Below are 20,083 nucleotides of genomic sequence, written 5' to 3' on the forward strand. Positions count from 1 at the left end.
AATATAAAAGCGGGCTGGTGGGCAAGCTTATAAAGTTGAAATAAACTCTAGTGCTGCCCCGTCATTCATATTTTAATGATTTAAAGTAACTAACTATTTTCCATTATTTAAAAATCACACTTCTGGTCAGAGGTTCTATAGGTCTGTTTTTAGTATGTGTGGAGTGCATTCTTTCCCAACTTCACACAGCCACGAGGCAGTTAAAACATAACTCCTGCTTTAATTGTTCTGAAATAAAATTAATACTTCATACAGTATAAATGTGACTATATTTGACCTTTTCTCTTTTTCTTATTTTCAAATTCTTTCTGTTCACTTTTTTTTGTCTTCACGGCCCTTCTGGCTGCAGAAGACTTGCTTTACAGTTTTCTTTTGCGTTCTTCTGAAAAGCAAAAGAAAATGAATACATTGGAGCTGCGAGCTTGCCCAGAATCCGTAATGCAAGTGGAAATTCCCTATTAAAATTATGGAACTGTGGGTGGAGTCATCTGAGAGCCACAAGAAGGCCTTGGAAGTATCGCACTTGGTGAATGGACTATATTGAGTACTGTCATAAGTACTCTGACCTAGGCAGAGGGTGTTGGCAGGCAGTTTAACCACAAGAGGACTTTTTTGTAAGTATTAAAATTCTAGTTTCCTTGGTGGGTAAAGGAATCACTTGTTCTAACTGAGTTCTACAGACAAAAAAGTCCTAGGTTCTGCACTACATTTGGCCTTGGTGTGTTTTGCCTTCATCTGAAAGTGGTCGTACACCAGGACTGTAAATATATCTAGGAACAACACTAAAATTGCCAGATTATTCTCCATGCACTAAATGGCTTTGCTAGCGGGGGGGGGGGGAAGAACTTGCACACCCTCGGGATGTTTTTAGCTCGAGGCTCTGCTAACCCTGGCGGAGCTGACCAGTGCCCTCCACCAGCTGTCTCTGAACAAAGCCGGATGGGCTGACTGTGGAGTTCCATAGGGCTTTCTGAGACATCCTGGGGGAAAGTCTGGCGACTGGGGAGATGCCCCTTTCTTGATGCAGGGCAGTGATCACTGCAGCCATAAAACCTGGCGCTCTCCTCACTAAGAGGTATTTGCCTGTGCCATGTCTGCCTGCCTTTACATTGAATTACGGTGAATTTTACAGCACAGCAACAGACTATTCAGCCTAACGGGTTTATGCTGGTGTTTATGCTCCATACGAGCCTCCTCCCAACTTACTTCATGAACCTATCAACATATCCTTCTATTTCTTTCTCCATCATGTACTTGTCTAGCTTCCCCTTAAATGCATCTATGCTATTCACCTCAACCACTCCATGTGGTAGCGAGTTCTACATTCTCACCACTCTGGGTAAAGAAGTTTCTCCTGAATTCCTTATTGGATTTATTAGTGACTGTCTTATATTTACGGCCCCTAGTTTTCGTGTCTCCAACAAGTGGAAACATCTTTACGTCTACCCTATCGAACCCCTTCGTAACTTTAAAGACCTCTGTCAGGTCACCTCTCAGTCTTTTCTCTAGACAAAGGAGCCCCAGCCTGTTCAGTCTTTCCTGATAGTTGTACCCCCTCAGAGTGCTGCCCTACAGGGGTCGAGCACTGGTCAGAAACCAACTGGTGACCACAATGCTATGGTACCATTTTGGTCACTTTGATCCCTCCCTGGAGTTTGTCGTCAAGATGCAGAAGAAGCTCATTGACTTCTTCTGGGACGAAAGGAAGCATTGGGTCTCTGTTGCAGTTCTCAGTCTCCCATTTAGAGAGGACAGTCAGGCGTTGGTATGCCTTTGCACCCAGGTTGCAACTTTCTGCCTTCATACCCTGCAGACATAACTGTACGTAGGGGATCCTACCAAATGGTGGGTGCTGGAGATGTTTTTCTTTTGCCAGTTGCATGGCCTGAATTATGACCGGCAGCTCCTTTTTCATCAAGATGTACAGTGTACATGCGTTCCTTGCAGGAGCTGCCTGTCTTCTATCTAAATCTAATTAGAGTCTGGAAAATGGTTGCCTCCAGCAGGATCTCTCCTCCGCCAGAAGTAGTGGCCCTGGCTGCAAAAGTAACCACGGTCAGCGATGTGTTGGATGGTGCAAGCGGCATTGGTAGCCCTGATGTCCTGGCGCTACGTCTGGCCCATGGCCAAAGCCATCCAAGCACTGAAAATCACACTCTGCCCTGACTTCACCAGTGGTGCCCGTAAAGAGGCACTTGTTCTGACTCCTGTTAGGTGACACTGGGACAACTGCTTGCCACCTCTATTCGTCTAGTTAAAATAGGTCAAAGTACGTTACAGCCAATTAATTACTTTTGAAATGTAGTCATTGTTATGCGGCAGCCAATTTGTACACATGAAAATCCCGCAAACAGCCACGAGATATATGACTACTGAATCTGTTTTGGTGGTATTGGTTGAGGGATAATTGTTGGCTAGGAAACTGGGAGAGTTCCCTCACACCTCATGAAATGGTGCCAGGTTATTTTTATGTTCACCACCTGAAATTGGTTTAATGTCTCATCTGAAAGATGGCACCTCCAACATTACTATACTGGTCAGCCTAGGTTATATGCTCAAGTCCTGGAGTGGGACTTGAATGACCACCTGAGAGTTTGGCTCAGTGCTAACAGCTGACACTTAGCATTCCAAATGCACAGCCACATTGGAAAGCATTAATGAAGTATTAATGGGTGTAGTTTAGCCAGGTTAAACTGGATGCTCTTAAATCCATTTTGGGCTGATCAAGCTGTCCCTTGCCTTTTGATGTGAAAATACCTTCGAATGCCCGTTTCCACAACAGCATCTAGAAACTGAGTTAACTCATTAATTTGGTTTGCCCTGTAGATGTAACTATCTTAGCTTTCATTCATCAGATATCCACATCTGGGCTTCCCAGACATTGGCACAAAGTTGATCCTGCCTTTTTTTTTTGATTTCAATGCCACTATTAAAAGTGTGCGCACAAAAAGTGAAGGCAGAAGCAGAAAACCTGCCCAGCATGAGTAGCTGAAGGCTCTTGCTCCTCTCCAGAGATGTGGAAGATTGGAATCATAAAACATTTTTCAAAAATTGAATGTGCAAGCCACTGTTGCATAAAAATGTGCAGTTTTAGGAGTGAAAAGATTTTGAAGTACTTTTTTGCTGGCAAAATTAGAATCCCGATTGGTTCAACATTGTGTTTCTACACGAGAGTTGCTACCTTTTACAATAGAAAAGCAAAACTGAGTTTAAAACAGCTGTTAATTCTGTATTACAAAAGGCCTGTAAAAATCACCACAACGTCCTCCTGTTTATGGCAGTTTTGCGGACGCTTATTGACCGCCCCCTTTTGTAACCCACCATTTTTCTTTCTTACCCCCATCCTTTCCTCCAAAAAATAAATAAACCCTGTTATGTTTTGTCTGGGGAACCAAGGTACTTTTTTTTGTGTACGTGAATACAAAATAGAAGCAAACAGCATTTTGAGAGTTTATTCAAATTCTAATATATTTAAAATGGAGGCTGATTTTTAGAATAATTGAAAATCATGCGTACTTTTGAGCGGTAACATAACCTTAAGTGTCGAAATTGTACTTGCTCGCAGAGCCTCTACTTCTAAATAGTTGCCTGATTCATAAATAGCAACAATTCTGTTGCAGCGTTAATTGTGTGGACTGCAATACTCTGGAAATGTATCATGGAATAGCATGTGATCTGTTCTGTGAAATGAAACTGTTGCTTCCACTTGTACTGCAGAAATCAGTTGAATAGTGAAAAGATGGGGGTGGTATTAAATGAAGCCTGGTGTGCTCAAACAATAATTTAATACCATGGGATTGCTTACGTCTCTTTTGCTTTTTGTATCAAAGATTTTGAATATTTGATTCACAGTCACCAAGAAGAGCAATAAATTGTTTGGAGAACAGGGTGGGGATTGGGTGGGGGAGAGATGCTGATCTGAATGAAAGATTTTAATTTCCGCATTAATGCAGTCCTATTTCTGAATCTCGGTCTCATCAAAGACAAGTTGGAACTGTATTCTATAGCCTAATGTGTAGTGGCTTTTTCTGGTCAGGGTGGGTGCAGGGTATTATACTAGGGGATATAATAAATCCAGCCGTTTCAGTTTTATTTTATAAGGGTACCTTGTGCAAATTAGTGTAGCTCAAGAAGAGAAGAGGTTTCTGTTAAGATGGCCTAGTAGGCCAAGGCACTGCCTGGTGCAGCACAGAGCCATACAGGCCCAGGGTTTTCAGGTTTGTGATTAGTCAGTCATCTCGGCAAGAGTAACGGTCAGGGAACTACAATTGCTGTCTGCCTCAGGGTGAGGAAGGGCATAAATTAACCAAGGTTGTTACTTCTGATTGCTATCCAGTGATCTCTGCTTTGAAGGGCAAGAGTTTGAACATTGGATGAGGACAGGATTGCTTCTCCTTTCTCTTTTTCCCCCTCCCCCTGGGCCTCATTGGTCTAATGCTCCCCTTCCTTGAATAGCTTGCCAGCACTTGGTTGTCTCGGTTCACACATGAAAAGTGGCCATTTATTTCAGGTAAGAGAACCTGTGTCTGGAAGCAAATGTCACAACTCAGTGACCCTAGAAAGGAGGGGCAAAGATTAAGATTGGGGATTGAGAAAACTTGCTTTTTCACTACTGGGACCCAGTTTGAATCCAGTGGAGCATACTAGCGTTTCAGTCTTCTATCTTGTAGGTGACTGTTTAAGACCATAAGTAATTATTGCTTGGCAGGCATTACTAAGGGATCTTATGTTTTCACTTACTCCATTTGGAAAACACTACATTTCCAATTTAATGAATATTCATATGGTATTATAAATGTTCGAGTTGGTTAACCACTTGCATAACTATCAGTCATGTATTGCTAGGGTCTGCCTCCATCAAATAAGTGAACTGCAAAGATTTAATCACAACTGGATTTTACTCAAATGTGATGGGTATATGTTCTGCATTGTAAACTGGATAATCTCAGGAACGGTGCATTTTTGTAAAGGGCAGATAGCCTAACCCCACCATGTGAAATATCTAAGTTAGCAAGGCGTGCTTAATGAAACTGCATTTCAGTAGGGGTTTATGAAATGTTGACCATGTTGAGACCACAAAGCTGCATAGTTTTTTTTAATGTAATTCAGTAACCTTTGCTGTTGAATTTGGAGATGTTTTATTTTCCTGTGAACAGGAAACCAAAACACAAAATTGCTTTCAAAACTTCTCTTTTAAAAGGGCGAGAAGAAATAAATAGCTGGTTTGAGTTACTGTTGACGCCGTCTGACATGTGCAGTATATCTTCCATGAGTGAGTTAACTAGATAATCGTTAAATATACTGCTTTACTTTTTATATTTATGTTTATGCCAAAGATGTAAAACCTTCTTGAAACTCCAATTCCTAGCTGTTGTTAGGAAGAGGACAGAAGGAAAATCTGTTTGAAATTTACAATAAAAGAAAATGTTGCAAATCATAGATTACAGCACGGAAGGAGGCCATTCGGCCCATCGAGTCCGCGCCGGCATCAATTAGGATCAATTAATCAATGCCGTAACTAACGTAGGACTCAAGATCAGATGAATTTTGGACAAATATTTTTTTTCTTCTGGTTCAAAATATCTTTATGCTCTGCCCCAAATTACCCCCAGTACAAAATGTGCAAAACCACAGAGTTCAAACTCCACTGACAATGTGGATGAAGTATTTAAGGGAATGCATATCTGGTCCAAACTCATTCAGTATAGACACACCATTGAGCCCAGCTGAGGGCTACTGAGATGTTTAGTGTCAACAGGGGAGGAAGCTCCACTCCATATCCTGGCTAAGTGCCTCAATCCAACACAAGTATCAAATCAAGTCGAGTGAAGTTGGTAACAGCTCATGAATTGGGCCTTGTCCTTGAACAATTTTTTGAATTTGTGAGAATCCTAAGAGAAGGACCAAGGCCCTTGGGTGCAAGAAGTTGACAAAAAGAGTAGGGGAAATAAAGAAAAATCAAAGTAGATACAAGGTGATAGCGAACTTGTTTTAAAAGCATGACTGTAGAAGAAAGACAAGCCTAAAGGAGACGTGGAATCCCACACAGTCCTGCACAAGAATGAGTTAGAGCATAAAACAGGAGAATGTGCAATGAATCTGGAATTACGATGGTATGGATAGAGGAAAGAGGGCGAGTGTGTAGGGCAACGCAAATGAGAGTAGACTCCAAGTGATGCCTCTATCTGAACCCAGAAGACTTTTAAGAATGACCAAGTCACTTCCCTCAAAAGATTATTGTGGGATTTAGGTACAATGTTTTCTCATCACCACCCCGCCCCAAAACTGAATTGTGTTCAAACACTAGTTACATTGTTTATGCTCTCCTACTTATTCAGCAGGATTAGTAATTGGACCTAATGTTCATTAGTGTTTTAGCTCAAGTTCCATTTTAAGCGGTGTGTTTGGTGTGATCCACTAATAGATGTTTGTGTTAGCACTCGTTTTAAACAGCTTTCTTGTTCTTTGATTTCAGACGCGAATGCAGAGCCTGCAGCCGGACCCTGCTGCCCGGTATAGAAATGTAATGGATGCCCTGAAGAGGATTGTCCGCACCGAAGGTTTTTGGAGGCCAATGAGGGGATTAAATGTGACTGCCACTGGTGCCGGGCCGGCACATGCCCTCTACTTTGCGTGCTATGAAAAAATTAAAAAGACACTGAGTGATACCATCCATCCGGGTGGCAATAGTCACATAGCTAATGGTATTGATTACTTCTTCAGTGATTCTTATTCAGTTTTGCACCCTTGTGCTGCCTCTTCCCCTTTGTCTCTTTCATGTAATCTCTTAATGCTCTATACAGCTGCCTTGATCAGAATGTTCACTTAATGCTGAAAACTAATTGCACTGTCCTGGTTTTAAAGCCTACTAATCTGCCTCCCTGTAAACATGTCAGTCCTTTTCTAGCTTTGATTTTTTTAGTTCATTGCTGTGATGTAACTTAGTGGTTCTGAATAGACAGTGTGTGTTGGGACCTATTAGAAAACTTATTCATTGGGTGAACCCAACCAAATAAAGCACACCTGTTGTTATTTGGTGGGATATTAGTTTAACACATTGTATACTATGTTTTCTGTTCACCATGGGTATAACCAGCACATACTTCAAACTATTAAATGTGAGTAACTGTAAGAAAGCATAGGTATACTTGTGGCAGTGACATAATGGAAAATATAAGCCTGACAGTAGTTTGAAAAAAAAATATTGTTTGTTCAGCCAGTGAAACATACATACAGTGTGGCCCAACCTGTAAAATGTCTTTATTTTTTTTTAAAACCAAGAGTGCATGAAGATGTGGAACTTGCTACCACATGAAGTGTTTGAGGTGAATTACATAGATGCATTTAAGGGGAAGCTAGGTAAGTACATGAGGGAGAAAGGAATAGAACGATATTTGAAAGGGTAAGATGAAGTAAGTTGGGAGGAGGCTCGTGTGGAGCATAAACACCAGCATGGACTAGTTGGGTTGAATGGCCTGTTTCTGTGCTGTACATTGTATGGAAGATGGATTCAGTGAAATCAATTGGTAGTGTAGTTAAAAATCTGCTTACCCCCTCAGTTCATATTAAGCATTTATGGAAGTGTCATAAACTGTTACAATATAGTACAGCAGTTTGACACTTCCAGAAATTCAGTATTCTTTTGATAAAATTAAAAGCTGTTTATTTCATAATTGAAAATGGGTCACATTAGCAACATAAACCAACGTTGAATTTATAAACAGATTTTGTACGGCAGCTTCTTGAGTTTTTTTTAAAGTTTGTTACTTTTGTGGCTTTTTAAAAAAAAAAGTGTACTATACTTTAAACAGAAAAGTTTAATCGTGCATAACACCAAAAATCCAGCTTTAGATTAGAAACTCAAAAGGTGAATGTTCCTTCCAACTTATTCTGTAGATGGTACAGATCTGACTCCTGTCATTAAAGATAAGCTAAGATGGTTAGTTTGAGGATGTGATCTCTTGTACTGCTATTTTATGTCCCTCTGCCCCATCTCTGTGTTAACTTCACAACTGTCATTTCACTAAAACGTGGTTAGCCTTGATTTGAGCTTTCAGTATCTTGGTTTATACTGAATTAGTCAAATGCTGCCATTATTTTCTTAAGTTTACTTATGAACCTTTTTTTGTTGAATATAAATATTACTTCTAGATCTTCAATTTAATCTTCTCTCTCACTGTTCCTTCTGCTGCCATACTTTATTCACTCTACTTTCTATTTCCTGGGTGTCCAGGCATGCTTCCTGTGGGACGGACTAGTTCTGCAAGTTTTTTTTCCACATGACGAGCTCCATCTAGTGGTGCATCCACAAATTGGAACAACCTTCCCAATGATAATTGTCCTTTTTTAAAAAAAAAGTCTTTTGGAAATTGAATCTTTAGTACTGTGGCTGCCACTTAGCATGTTGCTGTTTGAACTCCTGTTTTTATACTGCTCATTCAGCTGGGCTGTTTTCCCCTGATGTTTGTTTCCCCTGTGAGTCATGTGTGATTTTTGCCCCAAGTAACTTGCACACTTCTTGTACATGTATTTCTCCCCTCTTTCCCCCCCCCCCCCCCCACCTCAGTACTGTAAAGCAGTTTAATTTTTAAACTAGTGGGAAAGAGTCTGTATGTAAATGATGACTTGGTAAAGCACATTGACAATGTCAGCCAAAGGATAAAATTTCCCTCTGGTTTTCTCCTTGCTTTCCTCTGTGCAATCTGGTTAACTCTATTTTCTAAACTTCCCACTTAAAATATCATGACGTTTTTCTTCAATCCAGTACTGGCTGTCTATATTGCCAAAATGTCTTTGTGGTTGAATTGTTTGCTTACACCAATGCTGAGGAATCTGCAATAACTAGAAAATTTCAAAGTGGGTGGAGCAAATAAAACTTGCATCATTTGAAGTTTTGCAGTTTATTGTAGTCCTGTTTTGCATAAATACATGGTTAGTGTTTTGGTTAAGAGCTGGTAACTCTGGTCTTAGCATTTCTTGTCTCGCTGCTCTTTCTCCTCCATCCCCTTGTCCCTTGTGTCAGTTTCATTTTGCAGGTTACGTAATTTTGGGTAAGTAAAACACTGCTGTTTTCCCTTTCTAGTCTGTGATTTTAAAGTTATTGACCAATAGATTGAACTGTGGAGTCTTCCCGAGGAAGTGCTAATTTGGAAGGGCTGAACAGTATGTTTTTACTAAATGCACTGTGGTTCAACTTAGGACATCTGATCATTTCTTGCTGATCTACTGGAAGAAACTGCCAATTTGATGCATTGACTTTAATGTTATATAAAAAAAATTACTGGGCCAGTAAGGTCTTTCAGTTCATCATATCCTCTGGCTTCTGTGGCTGCTGAAGTACTGGCAAATTGGCAAATTTGAGTTTTTTTTGCAATGCACATTTTTGCAGGGATCTGTCGATGGCTGCCAGAACTTGCTCCACTGGTGAACCCTTAACAGCTGTTGGAGAGTGAATCCTCTTGGTTAGAATCAGTCTTGGAAGAACAATGATTCCAGTGTTGAACAGTGCAGCGATGCACTACAATGCCTAGTCATCCAGCTTTGTCATATATCAAGAGTTATTGCAACATTTATTTTGAATGCTGTGTTGCAGATCTGAGCAGTAGATCCCAAATGTTATGCATAGAGGGTATATGAGTGTTTTTCTCTTCTTCCATTCTCTACTCCTTGCTGTGATACTGTTCCACGGGTGTTGGGTGTCCTGATAATATCACAAGTGACCATACTTTATGTGCAAGTCCAGACAGAGTATTGGCAGGTTTTTGACCGCAAGGGCCATCGTAGCTAAGCCTGATCCTGTTCTCACTTGATGCGCCCGTCCAACAGGGTGCTGATTAGTGATCCAGAGTCGGAATTCTGATCTCCCAACAAGGTGTTGAAGGCGAGAAAAAAGTTAAATGTGAGTTGAATACTAAAGATGATGAATGAGCTTCCTGGGCTGTTGTAGATGTAGTGGTCACTATGAAATAAACTTGTAACCAAATGTGTTTTTTTTTCTTGGTCTCTTTTTCCACCTATTTTTCTCTACCAAGGGGGATGTACAGGTGAGACAACTGCTCACGTGCATTTGTAAACAGGCCTTTTGTGCGGATGGCTTCCAAAATGAAATGGTTGGATTTAACAATGCATCCAATCTATGATCAAAATAGTGACATTTCTTCAGGCTATCAGTATTGAAGTAAGATTGCTCTGCCCTGGGGATCCTTGCACTCGGAGGATTTTGGTGCTATAATATGGTTACTGTGAACTCTGACTTTGCGGATGCAGTTTTCCCCAGTAGCATTGGTAGCTATGGGTAACCTTCACCCTTACTCATGTGTGGAGTTTCTTTTGCAGGTGCAGCAGGATGTGTGGCGACTTTGTTTCATGATGCGGCCATGAACCCTGCTGAAGGTAATGTTAACAAGATTAAAAATCTAACTGAAAAAGTTAATCATTTTCCTACAATTGTTTTTGGATGAAAATGTGTTGCGGGTACATTGGCAAAACCATTTTGTATTACTATATATTGTTTTAAAATCTATAAACACAGATCTGGATTGAATTGGCTGAGAGATTGTAGTACATTGCTCCTGGCCAGTATCCTCTTGGAGAGCAAAGTGTGGGATCAGAGATGTCAAATAAATGTGCACAGGCCCAGTCTAGACCTTTTCTGAATCATAGAAATGTCATTACAGAGGCTATTTGTTCCATCATGCCTGTGCTATTTCTACACTGGAGCTATCTACTTTAATTCCATTTTCTTGCTTTTTCCTCATAGCCGTTAATATTTTTCTTCGAGCACTTATCCAATTCCTTCCTAAATAAATTAAATTTTACTTCTGAACAGCACGAGGCTACTTTAAGCTTTTATCATTAACGCACTGAAGACATTGTGTGATGTCCTCAATTGAATAAATTTTGTTGACAACTATGACCCAAAAGGGGCACTAGTTAATAATGGCCTTTTCCTCCAATGTGAGAGCCGAGTTAATTGAAGCAGTTTAAACTAAAGATAACTTGCATTTATGATCTAATAATTTTTTTTTGTAGTCTGGCCCTGTAACCCCATTCAAATCTGTACCTTTGTCATTGGCCCTCACTGTTTAAAGCAAACTTATTTAAAAAGTGGAGGAAAACAAAATATATTCTGTCCAGAATATGTAACTGATGTTTTAAAGATGCTAAGGGTTTTCCAAAAACCATTAAGGGGTGTTTTGAATATTGGTCTCCCTCAGGTCTTTGGGGGCAATAAAGGGGAATTCAATTGGTCTGACTTGCCATCTAATCCAAAATGCTGATTGTATCTACTCCTTTACCCCTTCATTGTACACTTTGACACCAGCTTGGAGGGTGGTTCCAGAGGATCTTGGGACTTCTGAATATTGAAGATCTTGTGATTTTTTTTTTGTTTTCTTCTTCTCTTCCCTCCCACCCCCAGCCAAATCATTATAACTGATCCTGTGCAGTTACACATTTAACATGGAAATTGGTTAAGGTGCTGTTTAATCTATGCGCTCCATTCTGTCCATCCCTCCACACTCTCCACCTACTCCTCCCCATCTGTACATAAAAGATCGTGGGTAACTTGTTCCCTGGCTTCCACCAACACTGCTCAGAGCTAGTTCCATGAAATGTATTGCTGTGTCCTAGGAGTGCATTTTATTTTTTCTCTCCTTTTTCCAATCCCCACCACTCTTAGGTGGGGACACATAGTCAACACTTTCAAGCATCACAAATTTTGGTTAGCATCTCAACAGATTAGCCCTCTAGCATCATGCTTTATTGTTCCAGAACTCCTGTTGTGAATTCTTGTCACTTTAGGAATTTGTAAAGCTTCTTGATCAAATTATATGCTCATTCTAAGTTTTGCATTACAAACCATATAAACATATTCTTGAGTACTGCTTTTAAAAGTATGAAGGATTCGGTTTACCCCAGAACAAAAATAACTCAACCTTTTGAATTTTTGCTCCATTCTTAGCATAGAATAGGAAAAGGTGAAATGTGTTTGAAGTTTCACTGAATTATTTAGAATGCCCCCTGGTGTTCTGCAGGTAATCAAATTGCATAAGTAGGTGTGCCTTGCATGTAAATAAAGTTTTCTTTTCAGCAATCTGAGATTCAGTTGTTTGTATTTTAGCTTTTGTATCTTTTAAGCATAGTATAATTAAGTACAGATAGTTTAAGTAGATTTGAATATATGCTTGATAAAGCTAATTGGTTATTTTGGGTAGTGTTTCTTAACTAAGGGCTATCCCAGTATTGCACTATGCTGGTCTGGCTTTGTGGCGCCTGTGCTTTTGTGGGGAAGGTCTCCTTTTTCCCCCCCACCAACCCCCAGCCCAATTTTTTTTTTTGACTGACTTTGAGGTAAAGTTCAACAAAGTTTGCTGTAGCTGGAAAGAACTTGATCTGTGGTGTTTTTTTAGATCTTCCAACTCCTGTGCCACATAGTATTGGAGCTTTTTCCCAAGTTCCAGTGTTGCAGCTCTGATTCTTCTGCCAAGGAAGGAGCCTTACTGGATAACATTTCTGCCTGTGTCCTGCTTGTATTTCCTATGTTCCCAGAAAGTTAAAGCAAGCTTTGTGCAGCACACTGTAATATTCACGTTTATGCTCATTCAGAACCAAAAGCTAACGTGGGTGCCTCTGCCAATTTAGGGAGTGGATGTAAAGGCTTAAGAACAAGTTGACAGTCATCCTCTGAACTGGAAAGTGATGCCAAGTGCATGGGAATTAAATTGGTAATTTTCTGCGGGTGAGGCAGATGATGCAATTGCATTGTTGCAGTTTGCCTGTATGCTTAGTTGTCCTTGCTTTGCATTTTTAAAAAATGTTAACCTGACTTAACTAAATTGACAAATGGTTCAAGTTTCTGACCTCATGCTTGGACAGTCTAGGTAATGGATTTTCCTGTGAATGCAGTTGGTCTGACTGGCCTCTATTTGATGCACGACTTCTCTGCAGTTCAGTGCTCCATCTAGAGGCCTAGACAAGAACTGATAAATTTGTTCAATGTGGGCAGGTGCATTGCAACAGCCAGCACTTACAATTTGGTTGCAATGGTTTTCGCTCGAGCAGCTTGGTCATTGCTGGATTGCAGTCTTGTAATTTAAAAATAAAATAAAACTCAAGTGCTCTCTGTAAAGTTGTTCAGTAAATATATTTGTTGCCTGGAATGGAAAAAGTTGAGAAAGGTAAAAGTTCAAAGAAATGACCAGGTGCTGCCCAAATGACAGTGAAATTGGTGTTGAATGACAAGAAGCAGAAGGTTACAGAATGCTTTCTAAAAAGGGAAAACAGTTTGAGTTTTTAATAGCTTAATTAGTGTCACCTTGTGAAGGGAATGTGCAGCTGGGGAAGGCAAGGTCGTGGGTGTGAAGGCACTTGAACCTCTGGTTTGCAGGGTGGGGAAGGCAGGTTCTTGGGATCTTGCAGGTGCGCTGGGTACTGATAGGTCACCCGAGGTCTACATGGGGTATTTTTTTGTCAGTAGATGTTTACATTCATCGCTTGTTTCCTGAAAATAACAGCTTTTTCTCCAAAGATTTGCCAGCAGCATTCTGCTCAGTATATAAACAAACCGTATTGCAGCTGCTGTGTTTCAAATGGTGAATGTCATGAATGACTTCTCAGCCGCATGCATTGCTTTTAATTTACCTCTGCTGTTTCTTAATCCTTTTTTTTTCTATTCCCCCTCCCCAACCATCAATTTTCTACTTTCTGGAAGGTGCTGACTAAATATTGGGGAATTGTGATCTTCCAGAATCTTGTCCAAGTGGCCATTCTTTATTAATGAGCCTGGATAATGCATGCTGATAGGCTATTCAGCTGTGGAGGGTAACACAGTTGTGTCTTATCCCAGTGTCCACACATGTAATTACCAGCAGAGGTGAATACACAATGATTTGAAGCAGGAACATGTCTAATTCTTCCTTCTACCCTTTCTTGCTCTCTTTCCTTCCCCGCCCGCCCCCCCCCCCCCCCCCCAAAGACTCTACGTTATGAAGGTATTCTCAGGCAGTGCAAGCAAATATGAAAAATTCTTCTATTGGATTGTATCAAGTTTTCTCAGTTCCTGACTTCATTGAGTATAAGAATACCCCAGAAATGTCTGCGGTTCTAATTCTGATAGCAACATTTTGACCTTCCCATCTATTTATATATTACATGATTATATTGTATATGATTCTCAAATTAATGTACTTGGTAGAAAGAAATTGCTGTTGCTCAAAGCCTTCTAACTGTGTTTGAGATGCTCCACTGACTGGATTCAGAATGCTTTCTGCCTTGACATTTGAACCTTTTTTTTTCTCTCCCCTCTTGAAAATGGTGGCTCGTGCTGGGATATATTTCGCAAGCACGAATAGGTTTCTGGTACTTCACTCATATGGCACTTAACGATTTACAAGACTGGGCAGTGAATGTGGTCAGGTTATTCATGGGGAGTCTACTGCAGGCATAATCCAGTTCTCGCCCAATAGAACAGACATACACACTTTCCAGCAATGTTACAGAATAATGATCTGCAGTGGGACTCTTGGCTGCCCTTCACCAAACTTCCTCAAACCCAGACCAGTTGTCTCAGCTGAGATATTTTCATCAATTTAAATAAAAAATATGCAATTGCTGAAGCAGAATGCCATATCTTGGCATTGAGCAGCATTGCTATTGTCAGAGGCCGAGTGACAGCCTTGGATATTATGGTTGAGGGTTGCTTTGTAAAGGCAGGTGTTGGGACCTTTGCATGATATGTCTAGCTTGTAAGCAAAATGTTCCGTCTCAAATTTGTGCAGTGCACGTGAAATAATGGCTTGCATTCTCTTAATCTGATGGGGTAAGCTGATCGTATTGGTTTGAATGGGAATCGCAAAATATTTGTAGTATGTATGTTCATGAATCAATGTTGCAATAACTCGCTTCCATTTGAGAATCAAGTGTGTAGATACAACTTTTAGATTACTTTCAAAACCTAGTGTATAAAAACTTTTTTATTTGTTTGTTGCCATTCACAACTGTGGTGGCATGCTTTTTGAAATCTCATCCAAAATGTTTAGGCACAAAACAGCAAGTCCTTTAAAACCATAAAGTGGTGGTCACTGCATTTATTGTGCTAACTGTAAAGAGCTCATGTGTTGAGGAGGGTGACGGTTGGTGGTTTTACTCAGTGAGGGGTTTGAGCTAAATCATTAACTCCTCACACGTTACATGTTTAAAGTTTCTGAACTGGTGAGTTTCTTTTTTAAAAAGCTTTTAAGAAAACCTGGCTCTAACTTGAATATCTTTTCTGAGCTCCTAAATTAAATTTTTAAAATAACTTAAACATTTGAGAAGTACTTACTAAATGTGGCGTTTCCACGAAAGAACTTCTGTTTTCATTCCATGGTTTTAAAAAAAAAATGTTTAACGTGAAAACAATTGCAGTTGGCTGTGGAGCATGTGCTGAATAATGTTTGTAGACAGAAGGGTGGCTGACAGTCAATCAGCAATGTATTTGTGACGCAGCCAGGAGGGTGATGGACAGGCATATTTCTGTTTGCAGATGTCATTCAAACGCTACCTGAAAAATTTAATAGAAAAATACATCTTAAGTATTTTGAAATGTTTATAACTTGGCTGCCCTGGGGGTGCTACAGCTTTTAAAATAACTGTTTCCAGCTAGAACTTTATATTTTAAAAAAAAATCAGACTGAAATCTCCTAATGGCTCAGTGGGGAAATGTATTAACTTGGTCTCTTTTTGGCTCATTACCAATCAAGAAACTTGCCAGCTTTGATGCTAGTCTGTGTGAAGTTAGCTCGATTTAAATTAGGGTACTACAAGTGGCCTCAATGGACCAGTTTGGTGAAGTGGGGTTTCAGGAAGAGAAAAAATCAGTCTAATTGCTATCCAGTGACTCCTGCTGGAAGATGTACATTCGCAAATGCTAGATGAGGCCTAGGATTGGGCTTGGCTGGGATGCCCCAAGGTGAAATTGCCTGCTGAAAATGTCAAGGTTCATACATGGAGAGTCACTTGGAAGAAGTACCCATAGGCTACTGACACCTGTGGAACAGTACCACAACATGATCAGCATTCTATTGTCATTGTGTATTATTATTGTACCATAGCCGTGTTATAATCTCTGCTACACATTGTGTACTTGTCAAATTTTATTTGTTTAAAATTGTTAAGTAATCTATGCACTTTTAATTTTAAAAAAAATCAAATCAGTGATTGGGTAATAAACTTCTGTACTGGCTGCTGAATAAGTTGCTAAATGGACCCATTTAGAGCAGGATAGCTACAGATGAATTACTGCCTTTTAAATTCTGTAGCCACTTTCCTCCTTTATGGGTTGCAGCTAAAAAGACCTCTGTAAACCCCCAAAAGACTCTTGTATTAAGAGTTTGTTTGGATTTTTGCAGAGATTGAGGTCGAGATCCGCGCTGAACATTATATCTATCTCCACACCCCTTCCCCCTAGAGTTTAATAGTTGGTGAAACTCAATGTTTCCTGCTGCATCAAAGCTAAATTTCTGTAGGGACATGTTTCTTAGAGCTGTTGTATGTAGTTGGGATCAGCTGCTCAGTGTGTAGAGAGAGAGTTTGTGGGGGGGTGGGGAGAAGAGGGTGGGGGCGACAAGATGTCAGCTGGGGCAGTGATCTTTATTTGGCAATTACTGGCACATATTTGTACCACTTGGCCACCTAGTCTATTGTTTTGATGGATTAAATACAGAAATATTTAAGATCATCTTTTCATTTCCCTAGTTTATGCTATTCACCCTTTTAAATTTCCATATGGCTGCTCTCTCTTGGGCCTCTTGTCTAAAATGGACCAGAGCATTTGCATTTTTCCTACACTGTCTACTTATCAACTTTTTTTACTAGCATTTTTTTTTATTAACCAGATGTCTGACACATTCAGTAGTGAGTGTACATGATCAATCTGTTTCCAGTGGCTGGATTCTTTTAGAATCTGAAAGCTTATTTACTGGTTCAATTTGACCTTGATTCTCACTATTTTAAAACTATATTGATGGAAATGGCCTTGTTTATAGGTCACCAGCAGTAGGATTGGCCAATTTTTCCCTTTGTCTGTAGTGTTTTTTATTTCAATAAAACTCATACGAGAAGTTTTAGCTGTCAGCATTTTATGAATTAGCGATCTCTTGCACTGGATTTTTTTTTAAGAAGCTTAGATGAAGGTTCAAAGTGCAGTATATCAGGTATGACAACAGAGAAAATTAGAAAAGTAAAGTAGTGGGTAGGTGATGACAGTTTAGGATGCCAAAACCTATTGATTGTAGGAGTGATGGAAGAGTGAAGTAGATAGGAATTTTCATTTTAGTCTTGGTAAAGAATGAGTTACAGTGCAATTTTAATTTCATTGCAGAGAAGGGAAAGTGTACAGGATGGAAAATGTGCAATTTAGGAGGAAAAAAAAGTGTAGTGTCAATAAGTGAAATGAGTTTAAGTGCATTGTGAGTTTATGAACATTTTTTGGTCAAATGTCTCTCCGTTGCTGCCCAGCTGATGGTGGGAAATTATGCATAAACCTGTGACCTATGACTGTCAAGTACAATGTGTTTGTTTTTAATGCAGTTTGGTATCAGAATTTTTGAGGTTTTTTTATATAGCAATTGTATACTGAATCTCCTTTGCACATTTGGAGTATATATTGTGGATGGCAGAGTAACAATGCATAGTTTGTGGTAAGAGTAATAAAACATTTTGTATCTGAAAAACATAAGAGATACTTGACCTCTTTGCATTTGGAAACAAAAGATTTTTTTGTGCTGGCTGGGTAGGGGAAAGAGTTGCTGACTTTTAAGTGTTTCACTAACTTGTTTTCCATTCTCTCCCTTTGTTTTAATTGATTTTGTTGCTCTAACCCATCTCTCTTTGACATGGCCTGCACTCATGTGACCTGGGACGCCATGGAAACCCTGTCTCCACTCCCCTTTTCCTTGAACTGGAACCTTTTGTATTAACCCGTCGTCGAACTGCGTAGTGGTGAAGCAAAGGATGCAGATGTACAACTCCCCCTACAAACGAGTCTTAGACTGTATGAGGACAGTGTGGGAAAAAGAAGGGGCTGGTGCATTCTATCGGAGCTACACCACCCAACTGACTATGAACATCCCCTTCCAAGCTGTTCATTTCATGACTTATGAGTTCTTGCAGGAGAAGTTGAATCCGCACAGACAATACAACCCCTCCTCGCACGTTCTCTCTGGCGCTATGGCAGGGGCTGTCTCAGCAGCGGTAACGACACCACTGGACGTTTGCAAAACACTACTAAACACGCAGGAATCCCTGGCTCTAAACTCCCTCAACATCAGCGGACATCTTTCTGGCATGGCAAATGCCTTCAGGACGGTTTATCGGCTGGGTGGTATCCCAGCATATTTTAAGGGGGTTCAGGCCAGAGTTATCTATCAGATGCCATCTACAGCTATTGCCTGGTCTGTGTATGAGTTCTTCAAGTACTTCATTAGCAAACATCACCGTGAAAGACGGTCAACTTACTGAAGTCCAATAAGCCAGCACTGATGCCATAGCAACCTATTTGGACTGCAATACTACTATCTTTCCATTGTTGCACCCTTTTTAATAAGAGAATCTGGCAGTAGATCTGATCCAAGCTGCACTCTTCAATTGAGTGAAATTATCACCGTGTCTCCTGACTATATAATGTCAAACCAAAGTTTGCGTATTTGCTATAACATCTAAAAAAGACAGGTAGACTTGGCCGTTGTCGACAAGTAAAACGCACAGGTATTTGCTGCTGGCACAGACTTGGATGTGTTGGGCACATTTGAAGGCCTAGCCATTGTTTTAAGATTCTTCCTTTTGGATACTTTTTTTTTGTCCCCCCTCAATTCTCTCCTCCAGTTTCTGGGCTGGTTTAAAAGATGTTTTAAAAAAGCACATACAAGTTTACATGTTTATCAAAGTGTCAACTGTTGCACCAATGTATGTATGTGTACTATATCATCAAAGTAGTTCAGAGTACTTAAACCACTGCCAATGTAGGCATCAAACTGCTTAGCACAAAAGACAAATACTGTTTGTTTTTTAAACTGTATTTCACTGCACTCCTTGTACTGCATCAAGCTTTTTCATGCCTATGTTTGCATCAGCAATGTACCTGTAAGAACTGAAATGTAGCCATTTATATTCACTGGAATATTCTGGAGTTATTTTATCCAGCAGAATTCTTTGCTGATGTAGAGAAAAGGGTTTTCACAAGGAAGATGATTAAACAAAACGACAAGAAATTTTGTGGTGTTGTCATTTCTCACCAGTTTTGAAGTGTTGACATTTTTTTGTGTGAACTTGACGCTGATGTCCATCATGGAGTTGCCACATTTTTGATTTTGCAAGGTGCATTATACATGTTCAGCCATGATATGCAGTAATGGTTTAGGAATACATTGCTGATTGGCAGCAGTATAATATAGCTTTTAAGAATCTCGAGTTATTTGCCTTGATCCTGTGTAGCAGATGAAGTTGCTCACTTGTGGACTTGATATACCAATGTGCAGGGCCAGCGCCAAGATTGACATTTAACTTTTTCAGGTTCCTCAAAAAAATGAGACATGACCACTTTTTCTACATAGCATGTTGAGACTCACTAGTAACCTCTTCTCTAATGAGGTGTTCATACAGTATACCTCTAATGATCCTTTCTAGCAACTTGCCATGACCAGTTAAGGTAATGGTCCAAATGGGCTAATTTCTTGATTCTGACCAATTGTCCTTTTTTTTTTTAAAAAAAAAGGCAACAGAAGGGGTCTCTCCAATCCATGGGAACAATCCCATAGCCCAGTGAGCTGTTAAATATACCAGCAAGGGGTTCACGACACAGCCCCCATTTCTAAATGGGTATGGTTGCTTACTGTTATGTTACCAGAGGAGGAAGCCAGAGGCTGGCACTGATAATCCAGAGAATGTGAGTTCACACCCCACCATGGCAATTTGAGAATTTGAATTCAGTTTTTTTTTTAATAAATTGGAAGTAAAAAAAAAAAAGCTGGTACCAATAAAAGTGACCATGGATTGGATTGTTGTAAAAACCCAATTGGTTCACTAAGGTCCTTTTTAGGGAAGGAAA

General features: G+C 40.0%; 1 protein-coding gene across 1 annotated transcript in view; it reads left to right on the forward strand.

The window, feature by feature from the left end:
* slc25a28 (solute carrier family 25 member 28) overlaps nt 1-19,247 on the forward strand; it is a 46,119-nt gene extending 26,872 nt beyond the window's left edge. Inside the window, exons 2-4 of the mRNA XM_068002052.1 lie at nt 6,476-6,704; nt 10,336-10,392; nt 17,978-19,247. Of these exons, the coding sequence (XP_067858153.1) occupies nt 6,476-6,704; nt 10,336-10,392; nt 17,978-18,498 (807 nt within the window). The 3' untranslated portion in view covers nt 18,499-19,247. The remainder of the gene's footprint in view (nt 1-6,475; nt 6,705-10,335; nt 10,393-17,977) is intronic.
* Nucleotides 19,248-20,083: the final 836 nt, after the last annotated feature.

The sequence above is a fragment of the Heptranchias perlo genome, chromosome 21 (assembly GCF_035084215.1).
Source record: "Heptranchias perlo isolate sHepPer1 chromosome 21, sHepPer1.hap1, whole genome shotgun sequence".
Classification (NCBI taxonomy): Eukaryota; Metazoa; Chordata; class Chondrichthyes; order Hexanchiformes; family Hexanchidae; genus Heptranchias; species Heptranchias perlo.